Source organism: Malus sylvestris, chromosome 9, assembly GCF_916048215.2.
Source record: "Malus sylvestris chromosome 9, drMalSylv7.2, whole genome shotgun sequence".
NCBI classification, from domain to species: Eukaryota; Viridiplantae; Streptophyta; class Magnoliopsida; order Rosales; family Rosaceae; genus Malus; species Malus sylvestris.
In genome coordinates this window covers 9,482,727-9,501,584 of record NC_062268.1, presented here as the reverse complement: position 1 = coordinate 9,501,584, position 18,858 = coordinate 9,482,727, and the positions used below count along the sequence as shown (strand labels likewise).

Here is an 18,858-nt window from a genome sequence, read left to right as displayed (position 1 = left end):
AATTATCCTAAATAATCAAATGCGAAACCATTTACTTGGTCAAATCTTATAATTGCTCAGTTTGTTTTGTACTTTCCAAAGGCAAACCGCTTAGAAACATATAACATAATCTTCGGTTGACAAAGTCAGTTTGTTTTATGGGGTTTTCACTATTTTCAAAATCAATATCAAATTTTGTAAGGAAGACAAAAGAATTTACCTTTGGGAAAGTCTGAACGGTTGCGGTGTTTGGTAGATTCGAAGAGATTTTAGCAGATGAGGCGAGGAGGAAGACGGGGAGAGTAGAGGCAAGCAGCATGGTGAGGGTTTTAGCGATATGGGAACTGGGAAGTATCAGGAGAAATGGGGGGTCAACAAATTGGAATGATTTTTTAATGTGCCCGAAGGTTATTTCTATATAAATAGTAAATTTTTTGTATTAAAAAATTAATAACATAAAAAAAAAATTTCACCATTTATATAATAACACGTGGTGTACCGTTTGTTTTACGAGCACAAGAAAAATTTTCATGACTTAAAATATATTAACTGGTGTGGAATTGTTTTAACCCTACTTTTTTGGAAAAGATTTTTTGTAACTTTGAGTTATGCTATCTTAATTTAATTTTACAAATATTGTAACATAAAAAAAACTTAAAACAGAACAAATCACATCAATCAACCACTCAACCAACCAAAACTTTAATATAGATGATAATTCATAACATAAACTAAAAACTTAAACACTAATTGAAAATATAAATGATAGTTCATATAAGCTAAGGGAAAATAATTGTCCTGGTGATGGGATTGGAAAATAATTTTTTTAAGTGGATCATCTTTAAATTTTTATTTTATTATTTATACGTTAAATGTAAATTTTATCCCTTGGATCTTTATTCTATATTGTTGGATTTGAAGAATTAAAAAATATGGACCATTAGATCAAAATAAAAATAAAAACTTCCAAAAAAAAAACGAATTTTAATCTAAAATTTTACTGCTCATGCACCCTAATCCCACCAGAAGGTTTTTGGCAACCTTAATGAGGAGGTTTCCTTTCCAAAAGTACCCTTAATTCAACATGAGGCTTGATAAAAATGGCTAAAATTCTCATAAATAAAATTTCAATGATTATAAATTGATTTAACGTTAAATTTAGACGACACAACGATTGAAGATTGATGACATAGTTATAAGATGAAAATTGATAATTTCATAATGCCATAGAGAAAACCTACCAAGCATTTGTTGCTAAGTTTCCCAGCCTATATCAGACCGCATATTCCGCAATGGTTCACTTCTAGCTAAGAGAGCAGTTGGCCAAGTATATATGTCATATATTGCACTGATTTTACAACTATGGCTGTAAATTAATTGTTTGTCTTTCGAGTCTTTTTTTGTTCACCTTTTCTCGGCTGGCTGTTTGTTTGGATCACATTGTTTCCAAGTCCTTATCACTATGTGTTTGGGCAAAGAAATGTTCAGTTTATTCTTCTGGACTATCCAACTCCTGGCAGGCGGATTGATAGTCCTTCTTCCTCCCGTTCTGTTGAGTCTGCGGTGTGGGCTGGTATATGGAAGCTTCAGGTTCCTCCAAAAGTGAAAATCTTGGTGTGGCGCTGCATAAGGGGTGCCATTGCTAGTCGGGAAAACCTGTTTAGGAGGAGGTGTGCTGATAATCCGTTTTGTCCTATTTGTCTAGATCATTCGGAATCTGTTGAGCCAGTGTGGTTCGGTGGTCCCCTCTGTATTCGTATTAAAGGCGCCTCAATTACCTCCTTTGATGGCTAGCTCTATCACCTGTTTGCGCTCCAGCTGGAGTCCAATGAGTCTAAGTCTCGATTTTTGTCTCAGGTGGCCTTCTCCTGTTGGTTTATTTGGAAAGTCAGATGCGATGCGGTGTTCAACAGCAGTACCCCATCTCCATCACAAACCATTTTCAATCTTTCCAGCGCATGGGAGGCTTTTGCTGTTGCTAAGTACAGGGACTCTGGTCTTGTTCCCCAGCCTTTGCCCAGCCGAGAAGGTACGGTTTCGTGGTGTCCTCCTCCTTGTCCCTTGTTGAAGATTAATGTGGATGCGAGTTGGAGGCAGGGTGCTTCTTCGGCTTGGGTTGGCTTGGTGGTCCGAGACTCGAGGTGCAGATGTTTGGAGGTCAAAAGGGTGGGGGTTCCGGCTTCTTCTGATGTGGTGGCTGAGTACTTGGCGGTTCTGGAGGGGTGCCATTTGGCGAAGGGTCTAAATATCCCCCGGGTGGTGATAGAATCAGATTCGAAACAGGTTATTTCATGTCTGCATGATAGTTCTTTGAGCTGCGCTTCGGAAATCTTCCTAATCCGAAATCGTATATGGGTGGTTGGGAAAACTTTCCAAGCTTGCTCTTGGTCTTGGATTCTAAGATTAGCAAATTATGCGATGGACTTCGTTGTAAAGAATTTTACTCCAGAGATGTGCAACTCTGTGTGGGCAGACAGGCCCCATCTTCACTTGTTAGAATTTTAAACAAGGATGGTTTGCCTTGCCCTCCGAGTGGTTAGTTTAGGTTCTTATTTTTTGGGGATTAAGTGTTGGCAGCGTCTTGTTTAATCCCGTGCCTCTTGTTATGTTGTGGTATGTTGGTTTCCCAGTTGTGTTAGCCTTCTTTGGCTTTCTTTGTTCCTGGCTGACCTTTGTGCCTTGGTAATGAATCCTTGCTTCAAAAAAAAAAAAAAAAAAAAAAAAAACCTCAAGCAAATTTATTTAATATATACTAAAGCTGAGCTGTTCATACGAACAGTGTACTTCCGGAAACGCCCTTGCTGTAATTGTGTAATTTCAATATTAGTCAAATTTATATCTGATTGGATCTGGGACCGTTCATTTTTTTTGGGCAGTGTGATAAGAAATCAGTCCATCCATATTTTTGAATCTTCTTCTCTCTGCTGATCATCATTCTTTCTCTCGCTCCCTCAACATCCCGATAACCCCCAACCCCCAACACCACCCCCCCCCCCCCCGCCCCACTGAACCCAGGTACACCCAAAACAATCACCATTCTCATCCTTTCGACCTCACGAACTCAAGTCTGAGCCCATTCTTACTTTCTAGGTCAAGATTTCATGGCTTTCATGTACGATTTGGTGAAGGTTTGAAGAAGATTGAAGCTCAATCCGTAACCCAGATTCCGGCGAGGTTTTCCGGCGAATCTGCTAGCTTCCCTGTATTGTTTGAGGCCTTCACAGTCATCCAATCACCAAATCTTAGGTATATTTTGATTCTACGCCTCTTGGGTCTATATATTGTCAAATTTTGGGTTAATAGATTCTTCAACTTTGATTTGGATTAAATTTTGGGTCTTCATGTTGTAATTGATGTTAAAATTCTTAAATTTTGACAATCTTTATTTGATTCATGAAATTTTGCACTATAAATGATGTAAGAGTTAGTCTTCAGGGGTTTAAGAGAAGGGTGGTTTTACAGGAGTTTACATCTGCTTTAATAAAATAAATATGAAATTATATTACTGATTACTGATTAAATTTCATATCTAACAAAACAAGATAAATATCATAAGATAAATCGTAATATTAGTAAATTGGTTGACTACAATTGATAGTATCTGTAGCAATCCTACGAGATTTTTATTTTTTTGCCCTCAAATTGTAATTTTGCCATGTCTACCACTTGCATTATACCGAAGACTTAAATTTTTCACTTTTATACCGAATTAAGTATTACGTTACTCCAATGTTTTCTAATGCAGATGTATGTGGCGTTTAGGAAACTAGAGCTTCTGGGGTTTGAATATTTTCCAATTTTAGCTTATCCTTGGTATTTGTGGTGACGGGGGACGAATTCTAGGATGGAGGTGGAAGGATTTGGAAGAATCAGATGTTTATGATGAGAACAGAAAGAGTTGCCACAATGCTTGAGGTTGCCAATGGCAAGAGTTGTAGCTGGTTCAACCCGAGGAAGGGTTAATTTTTTTTTACAAAATAAGTTCCAATTCCTTGGTGGTTTGGCTTTATAGTAAATACCAAGTGAATTTTTCATTTGGTAGATTTTTTTAATGGAATTCATTAACCTGGTACATTTATGTTGTTTATAGAATACAAATGAGTTTTCATGGTTATCAATCGTTCAATACCTCTATATGGTTACAGAGGGTTGAAGGTAATCTCTATACATTTTGTAAATAGCACTCCCTAGCTAGGGTATATCAGCATTCTCAATTTTCTCATGTAATATATATATATATATATAAACACTATTCTTTAGCACATACTTTTTCAAAATTTTCTACATGTGTAACATAGTTTTGTACCCGCGGCATCGTGCAGGTTTAGCTGCTTGTATTATATTAAAAAGAGAAATGGTTATAAAACACATGGATGTATACTCCTACAGATTAATCCTAAAATTCGTATTCACGTGCCTATATTCTCATATGTGGATCGAAAAATGATTGAGTTTTCACATTTTCTCCTCCAATTTGTACGCTCAAGTTTGAATTTTAAGTTCAAAGTTCAAACCCTGCATTGTAGAAGGAAAATTTTATATTTCGTTGTTACATTGATGCGCCACAATATAACTTTTGTATTATATTGAAACTTATATTTGGGTTCGAATTTGACAAAAGCTTATATTTAGGTTATAATATTCCAACCTATACGGAAATCCAAAAGCTAAAGGATTTAACATCACCGACTAAAATCTCAAAAGTGATTACGACCTAGTTTGAGAGTGAGGTGCTTAAAAAAAAAACACCCATGAAAAAAAGCTGTAAGGGTTTTAGGTGTTTGGTAAACTGTAAAAAAAAGGGCTTATTTTGGAAGCTACTGTGAGAATAAGCTGAAATCAAAGGAAAAAGCTGAAGCTGCTATTTGCAGCTTTGGAAAACTGGCTTTTTTTTCAAAGCACACGGAGCTACAGTGCTCCTTTAATGAAAAGACCCACTATCAGACTGCTTTTTTTTTTTTCCAAAAGCACTTTTACAAAAAAGTTTACCAAACACTCTATTGCTTTATTTCACAGCCGCTTATTCTCACAGCACAGCCGCTTATTCTCACAGCAGTTTTTTTTCAAAGCACAGCAATACCAAACCAGCCCTACGTGACCTGCATGCATTCGCTATTGTTGAGAAAATCTTGCATTGGAAGATGTGAGGGAGAGAGAGATTCCAGTTGGAAAAATGAATTCCAACTACATACATTTTTCTGTTTTTAGCTTTTCACTCGAATAAAAAAAATTAAAAAAAAAGAAAAAGACAAAACACTAACGAATATAAATTGATTGTCAGCCTAGAGAGGTTGCAAAGGTCAATCACCGAAGTCGAAGCTGTTCTTCCAGGTTAGCAGAGCTTCTGCCTGCGTCCCCGATGAGGAGGTGGTGGCAATTGATAAGAGTTAAAGTGCACTTAGTTGTTGTTTCCAAATAAAGTGAAAAAACGAAAGGAAAAGAAACTGATGTTCCCAAAGGCTGCTTCGAGCAATACAGGCATCCCAAGAGTAAATGTTGCAGCTGGTGCATCAGGCGATGAGCAACCAGAGGTTGATGTAAGCGATGACGAATTTCTGCAATTTGACACATCTAAGGTCCCTGTCATAGTTACATTAACAAAGGTGACAAAATTTAACCATCTCTTCTGTCCCTTAGCGAATTGCAAATGCTTTTTTGCCCTGTACTGAATCATGTGCATATGTTTTTCAGGTAGGTAAGCACTATATTGTGGATGCCACTTCAGAAGAGGAATCACAAACGAACTCGGCTGTTTCGATTTCCGTGGTGCCTTTCAAACTCAACAGTATACCATATATTGTGGTTGAGTACCGGATCAACAAATTTTACAATCAACATGTCTAATAGAAACACTGCAGACCTTACAAACAGTAAACAAGTTTACATGTTTTCGGAAAAGAAGAATGTTCAGTCCAAACCCTCTACTCCAGAGTAGATAATTTTCAGGAAAAATTAGTATCCGGTCCCTAGTTTTTACTGTTTATTGACTAACACCTTATTAGTTCTCAAATTTTGATTCAAACCCCTAGTATTAATGTGATAATGAATTTACATGTTTATTATATAATTTTTTTAATATAAAAATTAGTAATTAATTTAGGGTTTAATACTCACACCTTTATTAAACTTCTAATTAATTTTCAATTCAAACATTTCCAAAATAATAAAAAATTAAATTAAATTAAGTTTGTACCTATTAGTTTTTTTTATATATAAAAAGATTCTTAATTTTTTAATCTTAAATTTACCCATTCATATAATTTTTCAATTTTTTTAATCTTAAACGTACCCATTCTCAAATATATCAATTTGTTATATGTAAAATGTACCCTTTTTTAATATAAAATCCATTCAAATTTTTTAATCCATGTTTAAACTTATATGAGTACATTCTTTTTCGTTGAGAGAATGTATCCATGTTTTGGTACAATAACTTTTTTTGTTAATTTTGGTTAATGTACCCATACATATATGTGTATACACACACACAATATAATAGAGAATAATTTATAAATCCCATAAATTATGGGTTTTATTTAAAATCTCATTAATATAAACAATTACAAATTTCAATTTTTAATTTTTAATTAAAAAAATATAGTAATTTACATTATTACATTAATACCAGGGACCTCAATCAAAAACTAAAAACTAACAAGGTTTCAATAAAATAATATTAATAGATAGGGATCGCATCTAAAGTGTCCCTAATTTTCACCATATCACAACCTTGAGGCATGAGCTGTCTATCTTCCATCTCACCACATAACGACTTTACCAATTCTTCTCTCCCACATCCATGAAGTCCTAGACATAAATCAGATAAGATACCTGAATCAAGAGCAATACATCTCTCGAACATTTCCTTCAAGACTTGGATTGCCCCGTCAAAATCCCTGTTATTGCAGAAGCCTGATATAAGCGACTTTAAAGTTTGCTCATCAGGATGATAACCACTTCTTATCATGCTTTTACATAACTCAAAGGCACGATCTGCATCCTTTCGCACACACTGCCCGACAATAAGGGCAGAAAAGGTTGATGCATTTGGGACAAAGTGCTTTGTATCGAGTTCTTTAACCAGATACGCAGCTTTCTTTGTTTTACCCTCTTTGCAGAGTCCCAATATCAGTGAATTATGAACAAGGTCTAAAATATCGATGATATCGGAAATATCGGTAGTCCAAAAACATGGAAATTTCGATGGAAATATCGGGATATTATCGATATTGATAAAAATTGAATAAAAACCACGGAAATTGTAAGAAAAACTTGGAAATTTTTATTGAAACTTTGCAGGATGTTTATTTAGTCAATTATCTATTCCTTTATCACAAAAAATTGGAAGGAAATGCATTGCATGATAGATTTAACTAATTTAAGTTGATTATATAGCGAGCTGACAAACATTGTGAGTGTAGAAAATATGTAGTAATTAATGAAATAAGTTTAAACACACCATAATCATTTATATATAATAAATTAGTACAATATTTTACACTTTATACATTGCATGGTAAGATACATGAGTGACTTAGTACCACATAGAGTTCCTATGAGGTACAAAATTTTCACTATCTTCATCATTTCTATGTGCAGAGTAAGTGTATTGTGAAGAGTAGTCATCAAATGATAAATCCCCAAAATAGTTTTGCATGTAATTGTTAACATGCCACCCATATGGATCAGAGATTGGTTGACGTTGTCCATAGGCAAAATTATTTGAAGATTGAGTCTTGGATTCTTTCCATGAGTCGCTCGATTCCATCCCAACAGGAATGAGATATGAAGGGTAGGGAAATGGTTGGTTATGAGTATAACCATAGTTACTACTTCCCACTCCAACAGAGTCCGAAGTTATAGATAACGAGTCATCTTCTTGACTTGATAAAGTCCCCTTGCCTCTTTCTTTACGAGTATAGTCCTTCTCTATGACACCAATTCTTGGTCCTGCCCGCCTACTGCCATGGTCCTCATCCTGTGTTGCATGCGTGAAGTTTGTCTCACCAATGAAGGGGCTCATAAATCCGGGAGGTGCTCCAACATAGTTTCCATATCCACCACTACCTTCAGCTCCACTATATCCTTCATCATTCACACCTTCGATGGTAGGTGAGTCTCCTGATCTTGTACTAGAACTATCATTAGTATCAGCATGATCTTGTGGTTGTGTAGGATTGGAAGAAGGTGGAATTCCAGTGTTTCGTGGTCTTGAGCGCAAAAGTTCTTCCAAAGAGTCAGCGCTGCTAGATCATACCTCCTCCTCTAATACTCATTCTACATTTATCCCTTCATTACGTGTTTCTTCAGCAACTCTTAGAGCTGGGTTGCCTTCATCATCATCTAAATAAAGAGGTCTAATCCATTGATAAAGTTGGTTATCCTCTGTATCATCATCTTCAGCAACAATATCAAACACATCTAGTGGGTCACCACGGTCGACATGATCTATTTCTGCTTCCTTATCTCGAATTTGAAGCTTTATGTTGTAGTAGCAATAAACTAATTTTTCCAACCTACTATAAGCCAATCTATTTCTTTGCTTTGTGTGTATGAGTGCAAATGTACTTCAATTTCTTTCACAAGCAAATGAGGAAGCTGTTTGTGATAATACTTTGATTGCTAACTTTCTCGCAGTTGGTGCATCAGTCTCATACATGATCCACCATTCAGCTATAATGAAAGACAATGTTGATAAGCCTAATAACTCCAACAAATTCTATTATAAACTGATAGTGAAATATGTTTACACTCACTAGGAGACATTTTTGTTCGAGCAGCAACTGATATTGGTTCTCCAAAAGTTCTTCTTGCATCTTTAAACCATGTTAGCTGAATTCAATAAATCGTGTTAGTTTAATCCAACAATGTAATTATTATAATTTAAGTAATTGTGTACCTCATTTCCAAATTGGTCAACTGCTGGTGATGCAGTGTCTAATTTAGAGTATACATTATGTACAACACATATAAGGGTACCATCATCTCTAACACCGGGTCTGTATTGGTATCGAGGATTCAAATAATATGCTATTCAAAGAAACACATACTCTAATAAGAGAAATAATACTTATGCAACTAAAGAAATGAATTGCAAATTATGACATAATTTATACCTGCCGCATGCAAATCGTGGTATAATGTTTTATACCATTGGTCATCAATTATCTTTATGACCCACCTTGCACCATGTTTTCTTTCCAAGTCTTCCTTCACTACACGCATCAACTCATATATTGCCCCCATAGTAGGATACACTTCTGTGTCAACGATCCGTAAAACTTTGTAAAGAGGTTCAAACACTTGGCACACATGTTCTGATTGAGTCCAAAAAGCATGATCAAGCACTATAGTTTCCACCATACGACCTGCATTTGAGCGGCTGAAATTGTGGTTGGCCCAATCGTCACTAGTGAATACTTGCTTCAACTCTGCTTTCTTCTTAAGTAGGCTGTCTAATGCAATATAGTTGGTGGCGAATAGAGTGGTAGATAAACGAATAATTTCTCCTTTACAAAATTCACGCATCTTTACCAACAACCAACCGTGATTGTAAATATAATTTGTGATCGTTCTAACTCTTTTTACGACATTAGCAATATTCTCTCTCTTCCCCATTGCCTCAAACATGAGATCAATACAATGTGTTGCACATGATGTCCAAAACATATTATGATGCTTCATTAACTTTTTTCCAGCTTTGACAAATGTAGAACCGTTGTCGGTCACGACTTGGACAACATTACGCTCTCCCACCTCCATGATTACATCCCTCAATAATTTGTAAATATACTTGTAGTTCTTTATATGGTCTGAAGTATCAACGGACTTAAAAAAAATTGTCTTTCCCTTGGAGTATACCATGAAGTTTATGATAGACAATCTGGTCGGGCCAGTCCATCCGTCACACATGATTATGCAACCATTAGTTTCCCACTTTGACCTCAACTTGTTAACATACTCGCCAATGTCTTTATACTCAATTTCCAAATATTTGTTTCTTACCTCATAGGGAGTGGGAGGTTGTACTCCAACACCGACCTGTTGACATCCCAATACCATATTTTTGAAATGATGTGATGATGCATTCTCAGCAGGGACATTTTCATAGATAAAGAACTTGCTAATTAGACGCCCCATTCCCTCCTTCACATTATCTCCAGTGAAATAACTCCAAACACTCTTTTGACGTGCTTTGGATGACTTATATAAACTTGGGGCTATTGGTGGTGTTGGTTGTGATTCTCTAACACTTGCTCCCCGTCTCATTTGTGCACCACCACTTGTCCCGGAACCTTGTGCTCTATTAGGAATTTTATGAAGGTGTTCTCTTTCCCATGCTGATTGTTTGGAGGCACGTAATGCTTGTTTGAAATTGCGTCGTTCTTCAGGTCCCATGTCATCATCACATTCGTCCTCATTGTCATCATCATCACTATCAACCGCATGGCCAATGAGTTATCCTCGTAGCCCAGCTCGAATATTTTCCATTCCATGTGTTTTCTTTTCCTTCTAGTGTTTTTTATTTTTTAATAATGTGGTGATGAATGCCTTCACTTCTGGGGGGACATTATCGCATCGTTGGACATTATTTCCTGGATCTAATCCACTAAGATGGTACTTAAGTCGTGTCACTCCGCCACTCTTCATTACCCGACCACAATATTTGCAAATTGTGCCATGTTTGTTTCCATCTATTAGGTCTCCATGTTCCCAAGCTGGATCACGTTTAGTAACTCCACTAGACATCTTAAACGTACCTGTATTTATTTTTCATGGAAATTAGGCAATTATTTTTTGGCCAAAAAATATAATTGTGACGGTTATATAAGAGAACCTAAATAATAAAGTTATTCTACAGAAGAATTAAATAGGAAGTAAAGAAAATGATTGTAAGAATTTAAGTAATTATAAAAATAATATGGAATAATAAAACCTAATATTAATGAATAATAATCCAATTTGATAATAAAATAATAAATAACATTAAACATATTAAAATTATCCTAGGGAATAATTATACAACATTACTTAATTACTTCAAAAAATTAACATGCAAGTATTATTTGGTTCTTAGATCACATGCACGGGTCCACACAATTTTTTTTGTTGTTATATAAATTACAATAATATAAATATAAGTTTGTAAACTTACCTTAAATATGGAACCCTTTGTGTAAAGGCCAAATAGAATCTGCGTGGACCAACAATAAAATAATAATTACACAAATGTAACAAATCTGGAACTTTCAATGTCGTACGTAGCAGCAAAACCTCGACAATCATCTGCAACTTGCCGTCTATGAATAAATGAGAGAGAAAGAAGGTATTTAACATTTAATTTGAAGTGGCGCGAGCTGCAGATCCATTTATTCAGTTTAAAGCTCTGAAAGGGCTCTGGAAAGGCTTTGAAAGGGCTAAGGGAAGAAAAAGAAACGAAAAGGTGTAATAAAGGTTTTTCAATTTTTGAAGGATCAAAAAAGGTGCGATGATCTGATACTCCACCTCTGGGAAAGTGAAAGAGTTGGAAGTGGCACACGGTTTTGAGTATGAAACCACCACTACTTTTTGTCTTTTCAAAAGTTGTCAAAAGTTTGAGATTTATACATATAATATATATATATAGCGTTTAGATTTATATATAGGGTTATAAATGTTATATGAACTATTTGGATGTTTTTTTTTCTCTCGGATAACACACACACACACAGACCCACAATCTCTCGATCCTTTTCCCTCATTCCTCTCCTTGTTTCTTCTCCGGTTCTCCCCCCATCTCTTATCTGCAACTCTCCTTCCCAGAGCATATAGACACACACACACCCCACTTCCTCTTGTTTCCCCCTTCCCCAATCCCTCGAACCTTCTCCATCATTCCTCTCCTTGTTTCTTCTCCCCCATCTCTGCAACTCTCCTTCCCGGAGCACAGACACACCACACCCACACCCCACCGTGACTTCCACCATAGTGGCGCACACTTCGGCGAGCACCATCACCACCTGTGGACTGTTCTTCCTCCCTTTCTCATCTCCTGACGAGCACCATCAGGCAAGGGGAGGCCTTGTTTAGGCCGTACGAGGCGGAGGATCCATCAAACCCGAGTGGGTTTTGGGATCCAGAAAAAAGGGATTGCTCATTTTGATGGGTCTGAGCGTGGATTGCAGAGAAAGGCGCGAATCTTGGCAACTACGATGATGGAGCCTCGGCTGCAATTGCGACGACGGAACCTCGGCGATATTATCGATAATATCGCGTTATATTGACGATAATTAAGTGGATAAGTGTGAAAATATCGCTCTCTAAAAAAAACGATATTATCGGCGATATTTCACCGATAACATCGATATTTTAGACCTTGATTATAAGTCAGTATATCAGCATTCGCTAGGTCCCTTGACATCTCCTCGGAAAGCCTATTGCCCATCTCACTATTACCTGCCCGGCTGTGCTCGTTTATCAAACTATTGTAAGTTACCGTGTTAGGAGCCACATTCGCGGCTTTGACTCACTAAAAACTCTATTTTCTTCTTGTAGTTTTCCTGCCTTGCAAAACCCATCAATAAGTGTGTTAAAAGTTACCACAGTCGGATGCAATCCATTCTTCGCCATCAAGTTTTTGAACTTCAAAGATGAACTCAGAAGGCCCTTATCACGGTGCCCTGCAATCAGTGTATTGTATGACACCACACTCGGGCTACAATCCATGCTCTCCATCTCCTCCAGCACCTCAACAGCGTCCTCTAGTTTTCCCAATTTACAGTAAGCAGCCATAACCATATTAGGAGTATAAACATTTGGCGAAATCCTACAACGCCGCATTTCTCTATAGAACGCCAGAGCAACATCAGCTCTACGCAAATCAAGGTCCTGCCCTTTGGGTAAAGGGATCGTTCTGTGGGGTATATGAATTGGATTCCGATTCCTTTTCCCCAATTTCCCAGAAATTGTGGGGTTTGTAACGGTGGGTTCTTTCGGAATCGAAGTGGGCAAACTCGAAAGCTGATGAATTGGGCTTTCTGGAGTTAAATTCTTGGATTGATTCGACAGTTCAAATCAACTTCTGACCGACTAACCTTGATGGAGGGGCAGAGGATGAAGAAAATGGCGGGCAATGAGCTCTGACTCTCTGATTCACTGCGGCAATTACAATCGTCGAGCAACAAGCGAGCACCGTCGTGCATTGAATCCCACGTAGAGCTTTTGAGAGTGGTGAACCATTTGGGATTGCTTTGAAGTTTGGGGGGATGGTTGGACATTTGCCAGAGTAATGGATGATTTTGATTAATTTTTTCCGGAGAAATGATAAATAAGATTATTAACAGAGAATTGTTATTGCCCTCTAAAATTTCAAATTTTCTTCTTTGGTGGTATCCACATGTTTTACGTATGGCATTTGAATCACATTAAAGACGAAAGCTTGACTCCTTAAGATTGGGAAGGAATACTTCCTTAAACTGTATTGTTACTGATTTATGAAACTTCGTGTATATAATCAAAGTTATGCATATTATAAAAGGAAAACTAATGAAAATGGTTTAAAAATTTTGAGTTTTAATGATAAAGACAAAATAAAGGGTAAAGTGAATAGTACCAGGTTTGACTTTTTAGTGTAAAAATGTGGTTTTTCGTTATAGTGAACAATACCGTGGGCTTTTCGTTAAAACTCCCCATGAGATCTTTATAGTGTGATTTATAATATGAACGGTTTCAACGAGATGTGCGAAGTTTCGTAAATCAGTAACAAAGTATGTTGAGAAGAACTCCTTAATCTCATCATTGTTCTAGACATTTTAAGTTCCTATGTACCTTCTCCTACATCTATGAATTCTAAATACATGCAAATGATATATGCTTTCATACAATGGTTGAATTCATTATGACTTAATGTTATTTATCAAATTGGAAACATCATAACATGCTCTACCTAAAGTATTATATCAACAAACAAATAGAAGAAAGAAAAAAAAATCACAAAATATGTCATGACTGAGAGAGGTTTATTTGTAAGGTACCACAAGGTAATTCATCGTCGCTGTCAAGCAACCTCAAGCTAATTCATACGGAGTAGCAAAGATACACAAAAACCTATTCAACAGTTACATTGCTATTTGGACAATAACAAATAAACAGATACACAAAAACCTATTCGGTAGTACCCAAGTCATGACTGGGAGAGATGATAGTGACCAAAATGTAATAATAACACTAATCTAGAAGACCATCAAAGTTAGAGCAACAAATTTAAAGTCCTATTTCATAGTGTCATGATACCATTGATGTACAACTATGAAGTCTATTCCATAAGTCCTATTTTATGTAAACCTGAGATCACGGGGGTTTAAATTTCCCAGAAAGAAGTCTCCTTTGCTGATTAAGGAATGTTAAGCTACAAAAATATTAACCCTCCCCTCAATACTTCATAACCATAGAAACCAATGTTCACTAATCTCTCTCATAATTTGAGCACTTGCCTAAAATTATATTCGACAATACTCTCAGCTAGCTATGATCCATTATTCCTTTCTCAAACGATACTACATAACATATTCTTCTAATCATGTCCAGTCACCTTTAACGGATTACAGTGCATAACACAACCCGCAGCTCCACAGACCTTGTCAAATTCTTCTACAAATAAGCAATTTGAATAAACTGCACGCCTTGTTAATAAATCAAATACACAGCCAAACCAATTATTCATAATTCAACCAATTCAATTTCAATCAGGGCAAAACAAATTGCTGCGAAGTTAATTTCAGTCGGCCTTTTTTTCCAATTAATCGCGAAACATGATAAATAATCCTATTGCACCATCACAACCCCTTTACAACTTCAACGACTAATTCTTATATTTTGTGTTTCAGTGAATGGATTCAAGGTTTGAAATTGAACGGATTCAGGGTTTTTTTTCAGGAAAAGAAAGCCTCTACTCAGTAAAAAAAGCTAGGAATAAAAAGAACACTTAATTACCGAGCTACTGGCTTTTGTCCTCTCTCACTTTTTGAGTCCCCAAATCCAGCATTCAACCTTGGTAAAAACCAAAACAAAAAACAATACAGGAAATTAGGTAGATTGGTCAATGCAAACTAAAGCTCCAAGACAAAGCTAGCAATCATACCTTAGCTAACCCAGCAGCAATGACTTCGATCGGCACAAAGGTTTGGGTCTGATCAACATTAACAAAATAATCCTAACTACTAAAATCAATCCAATACCTGTTTCACTATTACAAAATGTGTTCCAAACCAAAAATGGATGAAAAAGCAAAGAAGAAGCATTCAAGAGATTAAGGCATTCAAATAATTACACAATGTTAGGGAGGGAAGTGATAATCTTTGCAGCGGCTGCTCGGTAATAAACAATGACACTGTAAAATTACCTTTCAATTTGGAAATGATTTCTTTTTTGTCAAACGATAAATTTTGTTAAATTAGGTGTTATTGTTGTAAATGACTCAATACCTTTCTACCACTGTTGTAAATGACCACTTACAATTTGGAAATGATTTTTGTTGACCATAGTTATGGTTGAGTCTCTATAGGCATGGCCTTGCTCCTTAAATCCCGCCATCTCTCTCTCTCTCTCTCTCTCTCTCTCTCTCTCTCTCTCTCTCTCTCTCTCTCAGTCAATCAAATCAGTGGAATCCTCACAAAATCCCTCACTCAATCGGGTCAGTGAAAACCTCCCTCAATTTCCTCCTTCACTCCCTGCAATAGAATGAAGATCCTCTTCAGATCCTCTTTGTGAGGACCCTGGGGATCCTTCAATCACGTCCGTTCATCGTACATCGTACAGTTAGTTTTCATCAGGTATATTTATATTCAATTTTAAATATAAAAAAATTACAATGATTTTTTACTGTACGATGTACAATGAATGTATGTGATTGGAGGATCATCGAGATCCTCACAAAGAGGATCCTCGTTCCCTGCAATACTGGCATATCCCTCACCTACTCCCTCAATCCCACCTACCCTCCCAAATCAAGAATGACCAAAATAGACAAGCAATTTCCAATCCGGCCATCGAATTTGGAATGTAGACAAGGTAAAATAGGCATTTGACGTTTTGGGCTTTAACCCAATCAATACACCATCGAAGCCCACTTTGGGCCCAAAACCAACAGCCCTAAAAAGATCCAAATTCTGGTCCGTGGTAGAGATGTAAATATTGCGAAATCAGAGGATATTCACTATAGCTTAGGAACAGTGCCAAAATCCCCTTAACTTTAGACTATAGTAATTTATTTGATCTCCATGTTTAGTTGTTGTCTAAGTTGTTATTGTTAGAGATTTCAATAATATATATATATATATTGGTGCAGTGCACCAGCAATGTTTGATGGGATGGGATGGGATTCGACCCAATAATCTCACCCTTTGAAATGAAACAGTACACCTTTTTATAATTAGCGAAAAGACATAATGCATCCCGTACATATGCATTCTTTTACGCCTTTTGCATCAGACATATCCATTAGAAACATTGTTGCAATGTTTAGTTGTATCTCATGGTGAGAGGACACACCCAAAATCAAAGGATATGTCTAAAGGTGCAATTCTCTCTATATATATTGGTAACATTAGTAGAAGAGATTCATTCAGAAATTTGTTATCTACATAATTTCTTTGCTCTCTTTTCTCTCTTCATTACATTCATACAATTTCTTTTTAGTTATTTCTAAGGGAATACAATTCGGTTTTGCTAATCGAATATTCCATACTTTGTTGTATCCTGGAAGTGATTTGCTAAGAACCCTTTAGCAAACTCATTCGAATGGGGGCAAATAACACTTAAGGAAATGATTCAAGTCAAACCTCAAAGTCATCATTCGGATTATTCTCTATATTTCTACATTTTCTCAAACAATCTTAAAGTGTTATTTTCATCTTGGAGAACAAATTTGATAACATGGTTTTGAAGATTATCAATCAAGATGTCTACAAGTTAGACAAATTTGATGGATCAAATTTCACCCGATGGAAGGACAAGATGCATTTCATGCTTACTGTTCTAAATGTCATATATGTGTTGGACCCGAAATTGGAGCCTATTTGTGAACCAAGTGACAAAGACTCGGACAATATAGTTGCCGATCGAAAGAAGCGTGAAGAAGATGAATTGGTATGTCGAGGACACATCTTAGGCACTTTATCTGATCGCTTATATGACCTGTATGCACACATTCAATATCCAAAGAAAATTTGGGAAACACTTGAACACAAGTACACAACGGAAAAAAGAGGTACCGATAAATTTTTAATGTTCAAATATTATGAATTCACTATGTTTGATAACAAACCCATCCAAGACCAAGTTCACGAATTATTGGTCTTAGTCTCAAAGCTTCGTGAACTTAAAATAGTTATTCCGGATCCTATGATAATTGGGGCCATTATGGCAAAATTACCCCAAACATGGAATAACTATAGAAAGAAACTTCTACACATGATGAAAGATATTAGTTTGGAGGATTTGCAAAAGGGTATTCAAATTGAAGAGGAAACTCGAAATCGTGATAAAAATTTTGCAAATCAAGATTTCTCTAAAGTTCACATTGTCGAAGGAAACAAATATAAAAAGAACTTCAAAGCCAAAATTGACAAAGGGAAGTTTAAGAAGACCAATTCCAACAACAATAAAAAGAATGCAAATGGTGTCTGTTACCATTGTGGAAAGAAAGACCATTACATTCGTGATTGTAGACACGGAAAAGCAAGTGAGGAATATGCCAATAAGACCAATAGCGCAAATATGGTGGAAAACTCTGGAATTGATAACATTGTTGAAATGGTATCAATGATGCATATTGGTATGATTACCGAACTGAATATGGCAGTGGCAATAAAATCCTCTGATTGGTGGCTCGACTCAGAGGCTACTATACATGTGTGCAATGACAAGGCACAATTCAAGACATATGAAGCAACAACGGACAATCAAGAAGTTTAATGGGGAATCATAATTCCGCCAAAGTTGTAGGAAAAGGAACCGTTGAACTTCAATTTACTTCTGGGAAGAAATTGACGTTGCTTAATGTACTACATGTTCCAGAAATTAGAAAGAATCTTGTGTCTGCAAATTTATTATGTAAGAACAGTATAAAGACCGTTCTAGAGTCCAACAAGTTAATAATGTCGAAAAATAGGATGTTTGTTGGGAAGATGTATTCTTGTGATGAGATGTTCAAACTAAATATTAATAATAAAGTGAATTCTTCTGCTTATATTGTTAAATCTTCCTCTCATTTATGACATTTACGTTTAGCACATAAAAATTTTAGATCTTTAAAATACATGCGCACACTTGGTTTAATTGCTTGCAATGATGATTATAATGATAAATGTGAAACATGTATTCAAGTAAAAATGACTAAGAAACCTTTTCCAACTGCCGAAAGAAATACAAATTTATTAGACTTAATACATTCTGACATATGTGAATTTAATGATGTTTTAACAAGAGCAGGAAAAAGATATTCTATCACATTTATAGATGATTGTTCTAAGTTTACTTATGTTTATTTATTGTCTAATAAAGATGAAGCTTTTGAGTGTTTTAAGCGCTATAAGGCTGAAGTTGAAAATCAAAAGGGAAGGAAAATTAAATGCCTTCGTAGTGATAGAGGTGGTGAATATTTTTCACATGAATTTGATAATTTTTGTGAAGAGCATGGTGTTGTACATCAAATAACTGCACCCTATACACCACAACAAAATAGTTTGGCAGAAAGAAAAAATAGGACACGCACTGAAATGATTAATTCTATGATGATTAATACTAATACTCCAAAATATTTATGGAGTGAAGCATTGTTTACTGCATACCATATACACAATAGAATTACATCTATGAAGACATATGTGCCACCATATGAAA

The 18,858-nt window shown here is 36.0% G+C and overlaps 3 protein-coding genes and 1 pseudogene across 3 annotated transcripts in view; 2 read left to right on the top strand and 2 right to left on the bottom strand.

Annotated features, from left to right (window-relative positions):
* The window catches only part of LOC126634479 (pentatricopeptide repeat-containing protein At4g26680, mitochondrial-like), a 39,121-nt gene extending 25,893 nt beyond the window's left edge, over positions 1 to 13,228 (bottom strand). The window contains exon 1 of the mRNA XM_050305009.1: positions 13,053 to 13,228. The gene's annotated coding sequence lies outside the window, so the exon portion shown is untranslated. The remainder of the gene's footprint in view (positions 1 to 13,052) is intronic.
* LOC126634473 (receptor-like protein 6) overlaps positions 1 to 18,858 on the top strand; it is a 151,264-nt gene that overhangs the window by 7,690 nt on the left and 124,716 nt on the right. The window lies entirely within an intron of this gene.
* On the top strand, positions 5,282 to 5,823 carry LOC126633767 (uncharacterized). The gene is made up of 2 exons (XM_050304329.1): positions 5,282 to 5,582; positions 5,671 to 5,823. Exons 1-2 carry the CDS (start codon positions 5,427 to 5,429, stop codon positions 5,821 to 5,823), a joined length of 309 nt encoding a protein of 102 aa, XP_050160286.1. The 5' UTR covers positions 5,282 to 5,426.
* On the bottom strand, positions 6,656 to 13,160 carry LOC126633766 (pentatricopeptide repeat-containing protein At4g26680, mitochondrial-like; annotated as a pseudogene).

Coding starts and splice junctions, on each gene's coding strand:
- LOC126633767 (XM_050304329.1), top strand. CDS start 5,427: ATGTTCCCAAAGGCTGCTTCGAGCAATACAGGCATCCCAAGAGTAAAT. Junction 5,583..5,670: donor TCATAGTTACATTAACAAAG/GTGACAAAATTT, acceptor TATGTTTTTCAG/GTAGGTAAGCACTATATTGT.